This window comes from Mus pahari, chromosome 2 (assembly GCF_900095145.1).
Source record: "Mus pahari chromosome 2, PAHARI_EIJ_v1.1, whole genome shotgun sequence".
Classification (NCBI taxonomy): Eukaryota; Metazoa; Chordata; class Mammalia; order Rodentia; family Muridae; genus Mus; species Mus pahari.
Genome location: NC_034591.1, coordinates 77,424,836 through 77,443,215, shown reverse-complemented (window position 1 = coordinate 77,443,215; position 18,380 = coordinate 77,424,836). Strand labels below are relative to the sequence as shown.

At 40.7% G+C, this 18,380-nt stretch overlaps 1 protein-coding gene across 2 annotated transcripts in view; it reads left to right on the top strand.

Moving 5' to 3' along the window:
- The window catches only part of Fam13a (family with sequence similarity 13 member A), a 91,772-nt gene that overhangs the window by 59,437 nt on the left and 13,955 nt on the right, over positions 1-18,380 (top strand). For both annotated transcript variants that reach the window (XM_021190462.2, XM_029534931.1), the window contains exons 8-13: positions 484-631; positions 8,124-8,328; positions 8,784-8,922; positions 10,392-10,473; positions 11,266-11,486; positions 12,139-12,222. In XM_021190462.2, coding sequence (XP_021046121.1) covers positions 484-631; positions 8,124-8,328; positions 8,784-8,922; positions 10,392-10,473; positions 11,266-11,486; positions 12,139-12,222 — 879 coding nt within the window. The remainder of the gene's footprint in view (positions 1-483; positions 632-8,123; positions 8,329-8,783; positions 8,923-10,391; positions 10,474-11,265; positions 11,487-12,138; positions 12,223-18,380) is intronic.

Genomic DNA, 18,380 nt, shown 5'->3' with positions numbered 1-18,380 from the left:
GCCCCAGCTTCTCCCCTTCCCTTGCAGGAATGTTTACCTAAGCGGCAAAGCCACCGCTTGCCAGACACACCATGTTGCTGCCACAGCCTTAGCAACCGTGGCCAGCTTTTTGTTGTTGTTTACCGTCCAATGGGCCATGCTCCTTTAAGAAACATAAACTCCTTCTCCTTCTTCCCGGTCTTAGTCAGTAATCACTCAAGACCTGTCAGCTGCCTGGAGTTATCTGCTGGAGCAGCCTAAGGAAATCATCTTGCCTCTCCCCTCCAAGAAGAAAAGTTAAAGGCTGGCAGATGGACAGTGGCTATTTGCATGAGAGTAGCCAGATAGTGCCCAGGGGGGCATCACGCCCTGGTTTTTATTTCTACAGTGGAAATGTTAGCAGCTGTGGCTTGGGAGGTTGCATTCAGAAGGCATGGAATCGATGCAAATTTTTTGCATTTTGGTGAACAGTAGCTATTAGGGGACACTGTGCTGTTTTTGCAGAACCCCACAATGAAGATTCAGGAGCATCCCAGTCTATCTGAAACCAAGCAACAGAGGAATCAAGATGGTGAGAATCAGCAGGAGAGCTTTGTCCCAGATATGCCCCAGTTGGACCTGACAGCACTGTGCGATGAGAAGACCTGGGAAGGTAGGTGATCATCTGCAATTTGGCTTTTGCATTGAAAAAGCATATATGAATAAGTATATACAAGGCATGTGACCACATGCCTGTGCAGATCGGAGTATAAGCCATGCATGCAGAAGAAACTGGGTTTCTATTAATAATAATAATTTTAAAAAGACAAAATTCCTTACCAGGCATAGAAACATGCTGTTTAGTGTTGCCAAGGGTAGTTGCAATACAAAAAAGGAAAATATGCAGGCTCTTTGTCCTGGTGTCACCTTGTAGTATATTTTTAAGCCACCAAGAGTGCTGCCCTAATTATGGTACACTCCAGAAAGTCAGCCACCCACCATCTCACCCACTACCCCTCATGCCCTGCTACCGGCTAGCCACTCCACTACATTATTCACTTCCTGAAGTATACATTCCAAGTTTTTAAGAAAGATATTCTTCTTTGCTTCTCTTCTATCTTTTAATGTATACATTTAAAAACAATCTGGTTAACACATCACTGGGAACATTGATTGAAAGCAGTTCTTTGCTGAAGACCTCTGACATGGTTTTAGCTTCTTCTTTTCTAGAGCCTTCTGATGAAGACATCAGAAATTTACTCTGATGTCTGAAGAAGTTAGCTTTCTCACAACTATGTCAAGGGAGGGCCCAAACTGCCTCCTCTATCCCTCTGTCTACACTCAAACCTTGTGTCACCGTTCTACTCGGTGTGTGTCTGAAGGCCATAGTCAGGGAGAAACGGGCTCCTGGCTTTAGTAAGGCAGCTGAGCGGAACGTAATGACTTAGCAGACTCACAGCTTTGAACAGCAGCCCTGCTTGTGTGGGTATGCCCTGTCCCAATCCTCACCCACTCCTCAGTTCTCATTTAATCATCAAAAGTCCATGGGAAGAGCCCACGGGGTGAAAGGCTATCCTACTTATTGTCCTGACCTTAGCGAGCTCTGTGAAAACAGACCGCTTAATTTTCATGTTTTCCCCCTATAATCTAAGAAACCTATTCTGGTTGTGTTCATATAATTAGGTAGCAGATCTGAAATTTTCTCAGATCATTCCAACTCAAAATGTTCAGAGAACAAAAGAGGGCATGATTGACTTGCTTCATGTGAAATTTAACTGGTCGATTTCAGGATATCTATTGGTTTGACATTCATTTTTGACCACTTTGAAATAAGCATATGTCTTTTTAAATCTATAAATTGGCAACAATCTGACTTCTCTAACCTTAAGAGTCTTAGAGAGATTACTGTTGCCCAAATAAAAGCAAAAAGCCTAAATAAATAAATAAATAAATACCATATTTGAGTTCAGTGATATGGGCTATCATATAGCTTTTAAATACAAAGAAGAATCTGGACCCAAAATTCAAATGAGCTACTGTCTCCTCCTTGCTCCTCCCCTTAAAATAGACTCAGTTTGATTATTTCTCTTGGTTAGGCACAAATGTAAATTTCTCTCTCAACACACATAACTTAAAATAATGCTGAACAAGCTCTTCAGAGTGGTTAGAAGCCGATGTAGAGTTTCATAGAAATCATTCCAGTAAAGAATTTGTCTGCAGAGAATAAAAGTGTGAAGGAAGCAGCATTTTATTTAGAAGGTTGGGCAGTATGTTTTCCACAAGGTTAGAAAACTGCACTTTACAGGCTGGCTTGGGCATGAGACTTGTGTTGGTGACTTGCTGTGACCATTCTCCTTTTGTCCCCATTACATTTGCATTTGTTGTTGAACTTCTACAACTCTAAAATCTACAGGGATTTATTTTTCAAGGTCATATTGGCAGTTTGGTTACTACTCTCACTAACCTTTTTTAAATTATATATTTTAATTTCCAAATTGCTTTGTAATAGGAACACGGCCATAAGTAGAGTCAAAATAAAGGAACCAATGTGCAAAGCTAGGTTAAATGACAACAATAAATGTGATGGCTACGATATCATCTGTAGCTTCTTTAAGAAATGGAAAGATGTTTTCCTAGGAGCCAACGAACTTCACACTAGTTTAAATTATGCCCACAAAAGCAAGACAATAAAATATAAAGGTGGAAGCAATAATCACGAGACTGTAAGACAAACATCCACTCTCAGCTTCCATCCCCTCAAAGAAACAGTGTAGAAGGACACTCTGGGTTTGCGTGATTGCTCCCTGACCTGGTCACAGTCTGATGTGGAGCCAGGAAGGGTCACCTGATGTGGGGTGGCCTGAATGGCTGAGGTAGAAACCCTTGCTGTGTGTGCTGCAGAAATAATGTTCTCCAAGTTATTAAGCTTAGGATAAAGGAAACAATGAAAAGGATTGAAATGGTAAGTAGATTCCATGGTCTACAAAACAGAACCCTTGAAAAGTAAACACAGTGTCTATCTCATCCGGCTTGCTGGCTTGCAGTCAACAGTGCCTTCACCTGGTACATTATGTAATCTGTCATGCCGTTATACTTTTTGGTGTTAGGGTTTCACTTCTTCAAAGTTAAATGAATACATAAATAATCAAAGGCATTGTTCTGATATTGAAAGGTAATGAGAATTGTTCAATTAAAGGGCATGTTGATGTGTATGATATTTAAACATAACTTTTATTTACCCTGAAATTAGGTTAAAAGAGCACTTTGACCTGGGAATAGTAGCTCACACTTATAATCCCATTATGTGTGAGGCAGCAGAATCACTATAACTTTGAGACCAGCCTGTGCTACAGGGTGAGACCTTGTAGCATAGGCTGGCCTTGGAATTACCAGTGTGAGCCTCCACAAACAACAGGACATTTTTTTTAAAGGTTACAAAATGTTTAATTTTTATCAGTTGTTACTTACAATGAACAACAATTTTGGAGAGAACTTCTATTTAAGAGTCACGAAGAGAAACTAGTGAGATGGTTATTAGGTAATAGCATGTACTGTTCATGCCAAGGACCTGAGTTCAACTCCCAGCATCCACATCAGACAGCTTACAGCTACTTGTAGCTCCAGCTCCAGCAGATGCCTCCTAACTGCAGGCACATGCACACATACAGACATACACACATGTACATGTAAAATAAACAATAATAAAAATATTTTTTAAAAAGAGTCATGGAGAGGGGCTGGCAAGAGAGTTCAGTGGGTAAGGGCACTTGTCACCAAGTCTGATAACCTGAGCTCAGTCCCCAGAATTTACATTTGGAAGTAGAAAAGCAACTGTCACAAATGGTTCTCTGCCTACCACATGTGCACCATGGCACACAAAACCACAATCAATCAATCAATCAATCAACCAACCAATCAATTGATCAATATAAAAAAGTATTTTAAAAGAATCACAGAGAAGCAAGTGGTCTTAAAAGATCTCCAGTTGACCCATCCCATCATACAATCAAGAAAGCTGAGTATTGGGGGGTGGGAAAAAAAGAAAGCTGAGCATCTCCTAACTTCTAGATCATGCTCTAAGCAATGCTAATCAGGCATCCCATCAAAACAGGGTAGATAAGAACCAAATTGGGTTCAAATCCTGGCTCTGCTAATTGGTATGGTCTATGGGAAAATTAGGATATCTGTCTCCATTTTGCCTTGATTTCATTGTCCTTAAATAGGTGTAACAACAAAAGCAAATAATAATACATAATTAATATAATCATTGTTTAGCAAGGATTAAATGAGCTAATATCTGCTGTCTTCCACATCCTGTGGTCACCATATGAGTGTTACTGCTTTTTTCTCCCACAAATATCTCTAAATATAGTTTGGGGGAAAATTCAGCAAATATATTGTATCAAACTCTCAAAGAAGTAATAATTTTTAGAGAAGCAAAATCAATAATAACTAGGCAGGCCCTCCATATATTTGCTAAGTGTTTCTCATTCACACCAACCTCCATTCCTCTTTTTTGTAGTAAACTAGACCCTGTATTGGGAAATGCAGCACTTAAAGAGAGAGAAGCTGGCCTCCTAGCAGGGTCTTCATGATATCTATCTCTAAGACTTACAAGGAATAGACGACAGGCAGAATAGTGCATAGTAACTTATTAAGAAACTATGTGTACATGGGCAAGCCCATGGGTCTGGGTTACCTCAAATAACATTTTCTTTTGGTTTAAGTCATCAGCCCTATTCTGTTCCATACATATATCAATAATTTAAGCAGACCTACTGGGGACCTGCTTCTTTACTTTGCAAATAGAGACAAAACAGATGAGCCCTAAAAATTAAATCTGGGATTGATAAAGCTGCCTGAGAAGGATCCTTATTAATTTGGTAGTTTACAAAACTTTTTTTTAACAATTTAGTAAGACTAACATTGTTCTAAGGTTGAATTTTAGAACAGAGAAAGAATTTATGAAAGTAATCCCTTCTGTGTGGCATCTAACTTTCCATGTCTGGGATTTTCTAGCACCTCTTTGAACAGCTGAGAAGACAGTTATGACATCATGCCAAGCAGTGATGGCTCTAAATAACATATTTGGAGAAGAACTAGGGAAACTATCATCTCTCTTAATTTTGTCCAGATTTCTGTGGAACAGAAATGAAATATTGCTCTTTATCTTGTTAAAATTCACACTGACTTTTTATCTCTTGTCTTTCAGTAATGGATTCATCAACCAAACCTACATGGTTTAGTAGGAAAATGCTAGAATTTTCTGAGCTGTCTTATTTCCTATTCAACACTTGTAACACTAGGAAAGGATGTATTTGGGGGTTTTGTTTGTTTGTTTGTTCATCAATAAAATGATTGGTCCAGAACAGAGACAAAATAAAGCTGTATTAAACAAGAAAATGGATAGATGGCTTCAGGTTACCTGCCAAGCTCCACTCCTAATTCAATCTATTTATAATGAGCTTATGACCATAAAGACCAAATAGTTGAAAACTCAAAGTTGTTTTTTATTTTAGAAAATGTCTTCTGCTGAATTAAAATTTAAATTGAGGGTATCAAGATCAAGCTTAAGACTTTTTCAAACTATATTTCTTTTCCCCTGGCGAATAGAAATCTCAAGCTGATTAGCATGCCCTTGTGCCCGTATCAACATCACACTTCGTTTTGTCAAATCTTTGGGTCCATCCCCTTAGTTGTTCACTCATCTGCAGAGAGACCAGGGCCAGCAGCATGGCTGCTTAAGCCGTCTTAACTCTTTCTGGTCTGGTTGAGTTGATTTTTGTCTTAAGAAATAGAAGATGTGATCTAGTCAGTCTAACAACCTCATTTTCTGCAATGTAACCCTAAAGTTTACATTCTCCCAGAGACTCCTTCTCCCACCTCCCTCCTTTCCTGGTGCTTTTCATTCAACATAAAAGTTGGCAGAGCATTGCTGCTCAGACCTGTAAGCTTAGCACCTACGGACCGATACCGTTAGTCCAAAGAATGAGATGTTTGTCTCCAGGCTTAGCCACGGGCATTACTCCATGTTTTCATCCTCGATAAATGAGACCTTTTTTCCTTGAACATTTTTTATTTTCAGAATATTTATCTATGTTCCCAGCTAACTTGAGTTCCTTTAAACTCTGCAAACCTTGTTCTTCATTATTTAATGTTTCAAATGAACATGTTTATCTTCCTATTGTGCTGTGAAGTTTTTCCAAGCTTCCGTCACTGATTTTTGTAGCTCTGGTACTTTCTAAAGCAAAACACTTACTTAGAAGTTCAAAGGCACCCTCTCTTCTCTCACTGACTGGCGCTTGTTCTTAACTTCCTTACATCTCAGTGGCCTTATCTCTCAGCAACCTGGCATCAGTAGTTCTCAAAGCTGACTATCAAGTGGGCATTTGAATCATTTGGGCAGCTTTTAAGTATGTGCATGCTTTTGTGTGTGCACACTGATATGTGTGCATGTAGATATACATATGTGTACATGTTTGTTGGCCTGCCTGTCAGTCAAGTTATATATTGACCTTCATTTAAGTATAGCATATGTGGGGAGGGTTAAGGATTTGTATGTTGATACTTGTTCCTAGTTTCCCTGGGTTACTCTAAGCATGTACCAAGGGTGAAAGTTCTTTAAGGCTATTAACCTGCTTCTGACATTCTAGGATTATAATCTTGTCTTTCTTGATAAAAAGCATAAGCACATTGATTCCATATAGCTGTATACAGTTTCAAGCTTCATACTGAAGGAGCAATATGAAGGAGTTCTATGACTCAGACTTTAAGAATCCCAGAGTCTAAATGTGGAGCAAGTACTACTAGACATATGAAAATCACTAAATGGCAAGTGCACTCAAAGACTTCAATGCAGATTACTGCATTACATAGAAAACAGTGTGCCATCTGAGATCTACTTTGAAATCTTTCAGTTATAGTTGTAAAGTTTGTCTTAGTATTTATTTGTTTTGTCGTGGGGTGCACCTGTGCCACAGTGAACTTGTGGAGCTGAGAGAATGAGCTGAGGAACTGGTTCTTTCCTTCCAACATGTGAGTTTTAGGCATCAAGTTCAGGTCATCGGACTTGGTGACAAGGGCCTTTTCTCACTGAGCCACTTTGCCAGCCCAATACTTGTTGTTATTTTCCAACTAAGGAAAGGAATATTTTGAAATGTGGCTTGTGGTAAATAGACACAAATACCACCTTCTAGCCTCATAAAATAAAAGGTCAGGATTTTGTGCTTTTTTTTTTCTCTGACTGATTACCTAAAAATAATTTGTATGGGTTTGGCATCTCTAAGGCGCTTTTGCTTCTCTCCATAATTCATGTGTGCTCTCTCCACCATCTCTTGGGCAGTTTCTGAAATTCCAAGTGCAAAGCGCAGTCAGAAGCACGCTAATCCTGTGTACTAGGGAGAGAGCACAGAAAAAGCTAATCCTGTGTACTAGGGAGGGAGGCATGCACAGTCAGAAGCATGCTAATCCTGTGTACTAGGGAGGGAGGCATGCACAGTCAGAAGCATGCTAATCCTGTGTACTAGGGAGGGAGGCATGCACAGTCAGAAGCATGCTAATCCTGTACTCTAAGCAGAGGCACAGGGAGAAGCATTCTAATCCTATGCAATAGGTAGAGAGGCTTGCACAGTCAGAAGCAAGCTAGTCCTGTATACAAGGCAGAAAGACACAGGGAGAAACATGCTAATCCTGCATGCTAGACAGAGGCCCAGGAAGAAGTCTTGCTAAATTAGCCACACAGAGGTTGTATACCCCTGGTAAATAGAATCTCACGCGTCCAACATGGCTCCTCAGTTGTCAGAATAGTCCTGGTGCTGTGTGCATGCACCCTTTCCCCAAACCCTCATGGGTGCTCCTGCTTGGAGAGGATTCTATCACTTCTCTATTGGGGAAATTGGAATTCTACACAATTGAATATGTACCATCCAGGGTATTTCTGGGGCGGTCCTAGCAAATTCCGGTCTGAAAGCAAGCAAGAACAGAGATAAAGTCAGATGGTGGCCATGAGATACAGTGGTGATTTCAGTTAGACATAGAGTCTACTGTGGATGTTAGATATGAAGTAAGAAATCACCCAATGGACAGTGACCTAAAACATTCAGGAAATCAGGGTGATGATGCTTTCGAGAACAGTGTTAACCTCATAAACCACATCTATTTTCCAGAACCCATCCCTTCCTGGCAGCAAGAGAATGCAGACTCTGACGAAGCCCGTCTCTCACCACAGGCTGGGCGCCTGATTCACCAGTTTCTGGATGAAGACAGTGACCCCATGCTGTCCCCCAGGTTCTATGCCTATGGGCAGAGCAGGCAGTACCTGGATGACACAGAAGTACCTCCTTCTCCCCCCAATTCCCATTCTTTCATGAGGTACGTTCTGGGTTACTGATAAGCAACTGAAACAGCCACATAGCATCAGAACAGACAGAATGGCACTGATGGTTAGCCCAATTCGTAAAAAAAAAAAATTAAGTTGGGGATTTGTGGGGAGCCACACCTGAAGTATGCAGGCTATGTTGCAGTTTCCACTTGAGATGTGGCCCAACTGTAGATCTCATTTTGAATTCCAGCTAGTGCCTCCTTTCTTAAGTCCATCTCAGATTGTTTTGATAACATAAGTGGGAGTGAGAGAAACACAGACATATTTAATAGGTAGCATACACAGAACTTAGATGCACTCAGAAAATGCACCCATCACTTGGTTTTTATCAAAAGGGAGGGGATGTTTTTACACTCCTCTGTACCATATACTCTCTTAGCCTGAAGGACCTCCCCATAGTTATTGGTATTCATGGTGCAGCTAACCCAGGCCATACTCTTTGCAGGCGGCGAAGCTCCTCCCTGGGGTCCTATGATGATGAACAAGAGGACCTGACACCCGTGCAGCTCACCAGAAGGATCCAGACCCTGAAAAAGAAGATTCGAAAGTTCGAGGACAGGTTTGAAGAAGAGAGGAAGTACAGAGTGAGTTCTCCGTAGGATTGCCTCACCCCAATATACCTGTGGGTCTTATAACAGATATACTACATATCTGATATTTATATTACATTTCATAACAGTAGCAAAATTATAGCCACAATATAACATCAAAATAATTTTATGGTTGAGAGGTCACTATAATATGAGAAACTGTATTAAAGAGTCCCAGCATTAGGAAAGCTGAAAACCATTGATGTAGAGGCTACCAGAAGCTGATTAAAGAAAGGCATTTTATTGTTGGGCTAAAATTTAATTCAAGATTATCTTCTTCAGTTTCCCCCATGCTGGGCTCCTCCCATTGTTGGCTGTGTCTTAGTTTCCCAAGCCGGTGGCAAGAGGCCATTTTTCATGGTGGCTACAATATAAGCCATAAACTCTTCCACTTCCTGTTTCATTAGCTGAAATATAGAAATAATAGAAGAGGGGATGTGGACCGCACAGAAGTCCATGATCATAAAGATCTAGTATTTTTACCCTTAAGGAAATTGGCTTGAGTATCAGAAGTAAGCGGTAAAATATTTATTCTATGGGGAACAAAATACCCATGGAAGGGGTTACAGAGACAAAGTTTGGAGCTGAGACAGAAGGAAGAACCATGCAGAGACTGCCCCATCCGGGAATCCATACCATAACCAACCACCAAACACAGACACTATTGCATATGCCAGCAAGATTTTGCAAACAGGACCCTGATATAGCTGACTCTTGTGAGGCTATGCCAGTGCCTGGCAGATACAAAAGTGGATGCTCACAGTCATCTATCAGATGGAACATAGGGCCCCCAGTGGAGGAGCTAGAGAAAATACCCAAGGAGCTGAAGGGGTCTGTAACCCTATAGGAGGAACAGCAATATGAACTAACCAGCACCCCGAGAGCTCGTGTCTCTAGCTGCATATGTAGCAGAAGATGGCCTAGTCGGCCATCATTGGGAGGAGAGGCCCTTGGTCTTGCAAAGATTATATGCCCCAATACAGGGGAATGCCAGGGCCAGGAAGTGGGAGTGGGTGGATTGGGGAGCAGGGCGGGGGGGGGGTGTATAAGGGACTTTTGGGATAGCATTTGAATTGTAAATGAAGAAAATATCTAATAAAAATTGTTTAAATAAAAAGAAGAAGTTATGATGTATAAACATAATAGGTTTTAACAACCAGCCTTTATTGAAGAATTAATAATACAGTCCAAATGCCACTGTGTCCTCCTCATTATTTAAGCAAAATTTATTCCAATAAATTATAGAAAACCCCCCAAAAATATTTATTCTAGGGGGCTGGAGAGATGGCTCAGTGGTTCTTCCAAAGGACCCAGGTTCAATTTCTAGTACCCACATGACAGCTTACAACTGTCTCTAACTCCAGTTCCAAGGGATCTGATACCCTCACACCAATGCACATAAAATAAAGTTAAATAAACCACTTTTTTTAAAAAAATACTTATTGTAGACTTTCTTTTCCCAGCCCTCTCACAGTGACAAGGCAGCTAATCCAGAGGTTCTGAAATGGACAAATGACTTAGCCAAATTCCGGAAACAGCTGAAAGGTAAGTGAAATTGTGAACTTACTGGCATAGCATGTGTGCAATAAACCAGGAGCCAAATCTGCTAAGGTTCACCAGAGTGTCACCATCAGTGCTTTCCAGGCCTGGAGACACTTCCCAGTTCACCCAGTTCTTTTTGGAACACCATCCTAAGAATTTGGAGAGTCTCATGTCATAAGACAACCAGACAAGATATGATATGAATTCCTCAACATGTCTTTATTTCTGTACACTCTTAGAAAGATGGCTTCACATTAGTACTTCTACATGTTTATTCTAAAGTTGCCCTTGCTGGAGTGTTAGAAGGCATTTCATCAGAGACAACTCTGCAAGGTCTAGGCCCCTTCCCCTTGAATAGCTTTCTGTATTTAGGGATAGTCACAGAAACAACTAAATAAAATGAAAATGCGGTATGCAGTAGATTGGATAAAAAGCAGTGGTCAGTGTCTGATTTTAGATCAGCACATCTATATGTACTATATGCACATCTATCTATATGCCTTTGAAATTCTTCAGACCAATTCTGATATCAGATCCCAAGCCAAGGTGACCAAAAGTCAGGTGCTAAAGCTAACACTTTTCCAGAAATTAGAGTTTGAGAAACATTTCTGAAGATCTAGAAACAGTCTATTAGTTTGGTTTATGTAATGATCCAGGGATTTCCACTTATACTATAATTCAATTCTCTCTGGGGAAAAAAAAAGTCATGGTTAAGCAGTTGTTGACATGACAAAGAAATCTGGGTTCAGCATACCTCAGTCTTATGTATCTGTGTTTACAAATCTAATTGCCTAGAATCAAAACTGAAGATCTCTGAAGAGGATCTCACCCCCAGGACACGGCAACGAAGTAACACACTCCCCAAGAGTTTTGGTTCCCAGCTAGAAAAAGAAGATGAGAAGAAGCAAGAACTGCTGGATAAAGCCATCAGGCCCAGTGTTGAAGCTACACTGGAAGGGATACTAAGGAAACTCCAAGAGAAGCGAGTGGAGTCCAGCCGTCCCGAGGACATTAAGGTGGGATGCTGTTAGAGAGCCTGAGGGAGTTGCCCTCAGTGAGGTCAACACAGTGAAAACACTGGTGTTGATACCTTTGTGACACTTGTTTTCCAGGCAGGAGACACTGCTCTGCTGTCTCCTAACATTACACTAAGCCCAGTGGAAAGGGGAAAGGGGACAAGGAACATGAATCCTTACAAGCACAATGACATCTTTTAAAGCTTCCCACATGTGAAGAGGGGCACACAAAGGCTGCAGTGTTTTGTCTGTGGGTACTCTGGTTTCTGACTACTGATTGAGAGCAGATCGTTCTGTTGATTCTACTGTAAAATGAACTTGCTGAGATTAATAGATGGATTGACTCTCTGAGTAGAGGATGAGAGGCAAACCTTTAGGAGTGTGTAGCCTGTAATTGCAGTATTTCTGGGTCCATTAAGCACAACCCATGTCTTCAGTGTGCCTTCCCTGCCACGTGGGTGTTCCAGGGAGCTGATGATAATGGTCATTTGCACTCTGTGCCTCTGGTGGGAGGTCAAGAGCTCTCATATCTGTGCAATCTCTGAACAGAGCATTTTAACCCTTCCTTTAGATGAGCTTGACAACATAAAGAAGTTGGGATGGGCATAAATGTTTTCCTCATGTTTCCTTTCTTACCACTGTGTTTACACAGGATATGACCAAGGACCAGATTGCTAATGAGAAAGTGGCTCTGCAGAAAGCCCTGCTATACTACGAAAGTATCCATGGGCGGCCGGTATGTGATGCACCAAACTGTCTCATTGGAGTCAATTGTCTGGTTTTGGAAAGGTTCCAAAATTAAGTTTCATCCATTGACCCTAAAACATGCTCTGTTCTCTAGTACAAGAAAGGAAGCTTAGTTCATATTCATACCATATCTAAGTGTTCATGGTCAATAGACCTTGAACATAACTGAGTTCCAACAAAAGTTAGTCTACAACTAAATTTGAGTTGCTAGTGTTCTACTAAAAGAGAAGAGAGCGGGCTGAAGAGATGGCTCAGTAGTTAAGAGCACTGACTGCTCTTCCAAAGTTCCTGAGTTCAATTCCCAGCAACCACATGGTGGTTCACAACCATCTGTAATGGGATCTCTTCTGGTGTGACTGAAGACAGCAATAGTGTACTCATAAATAAAATAAGTAATTCTTAGAGAGGGGGGGTGAAGGAAGGAAAAAGAAAAAGAAGAGAGGTAAAGGGGAAGGGAGATCTTGTATAGAGTTCATAAAATTTTCATAAAAGTAAGGAGACCTCCTGCCCAAGTTAGTCCCCACGTGTTGTAGCTGACTGCACACTTCCACTGGTATATTATAAAAGGCATATTATATAAGCTTGAATGGTGGATCATAAAACAGTCACTCTGTGATTCAGAACATAGCCAGCATTGTAAAGAATTTCTAGTGGTGTGTAGAACCTACATTATAAAGTGCAAAATGTAGCTATGCCTTCTTACCAAACTAGTAAGCACCTGAGGTGGCTTGGTATTTAACAAGCACATGTTGGGGATGTCTTGATAGCTTTAGGGAAACTCGAAGTAAGACAGGATTCTTTCTGCTCTCTTCTTTGAGGAACCTAACCATCCTTGCTGCCTATTACTCTTCATTGTCTCCTGTTCAGATAGTTGACAAGAAAAAAAAAAAGTCACAACAAGAGCAATTACTGCAGGCAGGTATAAGGAAGCATGAAATTTAGATTCACTGATCTTTATAAAGCCCACAAATACAGGGCTTTTCCACTGTGTTGTAACTACTTATTTAAAGAATTAATGGGTTGAATTTAATCCTTCTTGTAAAGGATATTTTCTTCAATGTAGAAGCTTCCAGAATGAGATATAAAACTCCTTTTAAACAAGACACAGTATGACACTGGGTTCTTCGGGGGCTAGGCAAACTCTCTACCACAAACTATCATTCCAATCATGGGTTTTGGGGAGGTGAGGATTCTGGGTATTGTTTACCTAATAGTGAAGCCAAGCCTCAGTGGCTGGCACAAACCCTGTCATAGTGTGTGAGCGCAGGGAATATCCACAGAAGCTATCTCTAGTTCTCTCTCTCTTTTTTTTTCTTTGAAAAATTCTGCCCCTGGTGCGGGTTTATTTTGCTGGACTGTTCCTGCAGTGGAAAAGTACTAGAAGTCTGGGATAATGTTCATGTGTCAGCCAAGTTTTGTTTCAGGGTTTTTTTTTTTTAAGGCACTGAACCAAATAGTAAGTGCTCCAGAGTTCAAAGATTGTGAAATTTTGTCCTTCTGTACTGGAGGATTCAAGTTTGGGAGAGGCAGAGCTGAACTGTTTGTTGTGAACAGAGAAGAGCCCCTTTGCCACAAAAGCTTAGAATTCTAAGTGTAGAGTGTGGGGCCACCAGGATGACCCTGTTTTCCCCTCTGCACAATTCATAGCTCTCCCCTTCACATGGATTCTCGTTGGAATATTGACAGACTCCTTCCAGGGCTTCCAGGCCTCTGCCTCCCAGCCGAAAGGCGCTCAGCTGCATTCCAAGTGATCAAACTTCACTGCTGATTTACTGGGTTGCATGGTGGAGGTTTGGGGTTTGTTGCTGTGTTTTTATTTTTTTGCTGTGTGTGAGTGTGTGTGTGTGTGTGTGTGTGTGTGTGTACTTTGCTCCGTGATGCTGACACTGTGTGTCTCGGAATTGTAGGAACTCAGCTAGACAGACCTGGGGCTGCTTAAGATATCACTTGAACTCTTGGTACTTGATTGATAGGTACCTGTTATGGATTGTCATGGCAGTAAAAGGAAATTAGAGACACACAGAGACACTTAGATATGTAGTGATGTGCAAGCTCAAAACAGAGGAAGTAAATAGCAGCTTTGAGCTGCCCAGTAAATGACAGGTCTCACTGCCACTACAATCACATGTTCTTCCTCCTGCCTGCTTGACAAAAGATGACTTCAGTGGGGCAAAGAGTGTGCTCCTTTTGCCTGTGTGTTATTAAGAATATAAAGCATTATCCATTTGTCTTGCTTTATTCCCTCTCAGACAAATAGAGATTTAAGCATCTTACAGGGTAGAGAACAAATTGAGAAACAAATATTAGTGTCATTTGTTGCCAATTGCAGGTCTTTCTACCTCTCTCTAAGACACAATGCTGTAACTTCCTCAGAAAAAAAACAAACAAACTTCCCTTCATAGATGTCCAGTCTGAAAATCAAACTAAACTTTTCTTTTTTAGATATGTACTATAATTAACCCCAAACCATAAAAACTATTAGACAGAAGATCCATATATTTCCAGTGCTAGTCTGTCATTCCAAGTCCCTTTATCTCATGAAGTCTATGTGCAGAACTCATGAGTTTTTCTAAGTCTGCAGATTCCAATTTAACAGGCCATTGACCATCATGACCATAGTTAAACAGTCATATGTTGCACCGTTCTCAGCCAAGTTGTTTGCTTTAATTGAGCACTCTGTAGACGGACAAGTGTGGCATACAAAAACAAGTGGGCTCACCATTCTCTACAAGCTATTATTAAAGAGTATTCTCTTCTAAAAAGGGTGTTGAATGTCTTTAAAGATGATGTTATAGGAAAGTATAGCAAATAGCTGAAGACCTATCACCATGCATAATATATCACCATTCATGCAGGAGAGAATAGGTACCTTGGCCTGTGCTTCTGGGTTCTTACTTCTTTCCCATGCTAGTATATTTTAGTTCTGTGTTTCAAAACCATGTTGACAAACACAGCATTGAGTATAGCCAAGTTAACATTTAAATTACATATCCATTTATAAACACCATCCTCTGTTAGCTGTTGTCTTGGATTTTCTGATCTTTACACAAACATGCTACTATTCTTAACTTACAGAAGGGTTGCCATTTCCTAAATTAATGGGCCCAGAGTGCTGAAGTTAACCCATCATCATGCTGCTAGGTCCAGCTTCATTCAGGTCTGACGTTTTTGTGACTAGTAAGAAACATGGGCTGGGAGTCAGTCCATCCAGCTTCTCATCTAAGCTCTGTCAGTGCTTTAGCCCCTAATGTCTAGCACTCGGAGTCTATGACTTTAATTTTGTCTTCATCATCAAAGTAAACATGTCACTGCTTTTGGCTTTCCTTTGCATCCAGGTAACATCAACCAAACGTTAGAAAAGTTTTTGCTGGAGGCTAAGAGAAAAACCCTCACAACATAAAGGCAGACCCATGGGGCTATCTAATCTGGGCTTTATGATTTCTACCCAGGATTTGGCTCTAGTTCAATATGAGTAACTTTTGGACAGTGCCCCCTTCTTAAGTTTTAAAATAGTATCTGATTGTTTTATTTTGAGTAATCAAAAGCAGGGTAGTAAGTGACAGTAGAAGGGTCTCATGTGTCATGCTGAAGACCACAGTAGAGATGCTGCTGTATCCCTGATCTTCCTGTCTCATGCTTATGGTTTTTTTGTTTGTTTGTTGTGTTTTGAGACAGGATCTCACTATGAAACCCTGGATATTGCTATGCTGACCAGACTGGCCTTGAACTCACAGAGATCTACCTGCTTCTGCCTCCTGAGTTCTGGAATTTAAAGGCATATACCACCACATTGGCTAATATTGTTTGCTTTGCATTTTTTAAAAAAAGCCACATGAAAAAGAACTCTGTTTACACACACTCCAAAGCATTTAGTACTACCAACTAAATTTAAGCTAAGGTTTTGAAAGAATGGAGGAAGCTGGGCGTGGTGGCGCACGCCTTTAATCCCAGCACTTGGGAGGCCGAGGCAGGTGGATTTCTGAGTTCGAGGCCAGCCTAGTCTACAAAGTGAGTTCCAGGACAGCCAGGGCTATACAGAGAAACCCTGTCTTGGAAAAAAAAAAAAAGAGTGGAGAAAGGATTTTGAAGAGATAGTATATACATGTTTGGCTGTAATTTTCAAGTAATTATGAATCAACTACTTTCTAAACTAACTTCTTCAGCTTACCATCAGAAAGTGACACACAGGGGATTCTGATGGTTTGTTTGTTTGGTATATACATGTTTAGAAGTATGATGAATGAGCCATAAATTCACTCATGTGCCAAATGGCTCATCAGAATGCCCTTACCAGCAACCAGAACTAGCATGTTAGCTATTATGATAAGAATGTGGTAGTAATAATATTATCTTTTATTTCATGTGAAATGACTTCTGAGTCACCTTGCTGTCCCAACAGCCATTTTTAATGAAGTAACCAATTGTAAATGAAGTGAGCAATTTTTAAATTCCATTTCATATGACACATCCTAGAAGCAGAAGTATTTCAGCCACTCTTCAAACCTAAATAGTGAAGATGAATGAAAAGATCATTATTGTTGCTAACAGCAGGAAGTAGTACCCTATTAGCTTGTAAAAGTTATCCAACGTGATTTACTGGTGATCATGTTGAGAAAGATAGATGCAAAAGCCACATAGAGCAACATATTTACATAATCCAGAACTGTCTTTGAAGATGAATCTTCCAAAAACTCTGAGAGAAATGGTAAAGCTGCATATCATATACCATTCCCTACCTGAGAAACTCTTGCCTTCTCATTCAAGGAATGGTGATGGAATGCAGAAGCCCAGCAACCAAATATAAAAAGATACTTTACCTTATTGTGCACTGAGGTAGCCAAAGGAAATACATGCATACCTATCTGTTGTGCATACCTAGATAGGTTTGAAATATTCATTCACTAACGTTGCAAATATGTTTAGAATGTTTCCATTGGATGAGGTACTCAGGATATGAAAATATAAGCCCCCCCCCCGAGTTCAACAGGTTATATTGTAAATTAGAAGATACACATGTAAACATTTATAATACAATGTAAAAATGTTTGAAATTACAAAGCATTACAAATACAGGATATGCTGTCTTAGTTAGCCTTTCTGTTGCTGTGATAAATACTAGGACCAAAAGCAACTTGGGGAGGAAGTTGTTTATTTCATTTTATAGCTTATAGTCCATCTTGACAGGAAGCAGAGCAGGAGCCTGGAGGCAGGAGCTGATGCAGAGACCATGGAGGAATGCTGCTTACTGACTTGCTCATCATAAATTACTTAGCCTAGTTTCTTATAGCACCGGGGACCACTAGCCCAAGGATAATGTTACCCACCAGAAGTTGGTCCTTTGTATTAGTTAGAGTTTTATTTCTGTGAGGAGACACCATGACTGTGGCAACTCTTATAAAGGAAAACATTTTAGTTGAGACTTGCTTACAGATCAGAGGTTTAGCCCATTATTGTCATGGCAGGAAGCATTGCATCATGCTTGCAGACATGGTGCTGGCAAGATGGCTAAGAGTTCTACATCTGGATCCACAGGCAGCAGGTAGAGAATGGCACACTAGACCTGGCTTGAGCATCTGAGACCTTAAAGCCCACCTCCAGTGACACTTTCTCCAACAAGTCCACACCTATTCCAACAAGGCTATACTTCCTAATAGTACCACTCACTATGAGCATATATATGGGCCATTTTCTTTCATACCCCCACACCTGGCCATATTAATCATCAAGAAAATGCACCACAGGCTTGCCCACAGACCAATCTGATGGGGGCATTTTCTCAACTGTGGTTCTCTCTTCCGAAATGACTGTAGTTGTGTCAAACTGACATAAAACTAGCCAGTACAGGTGATGATGTGGAGAACACAATCACTTTCAAATTGGTGCACAAGGAAAAAAAGTTGTGTGGAGTTGGCTTCTAATCTGCCACTTCCAAACAAAGATGAGAGAAAGCCTCTTCAGGGCAGAGGGCATCGTACAGAACTAGCAATGAGATGACCTAGTCTACCTCTGGAGTTTGAAGTACAGTGGGGAGGAGAGACATCATGAATGACAAAGGGTTTCAAATCCAGTGCAAGGAAACTACACTGGATTCCTTCCTGCTGCTTAGAGATTTTGAGCAGTGTGCCAGACGAGGATAATGAGGTTGAA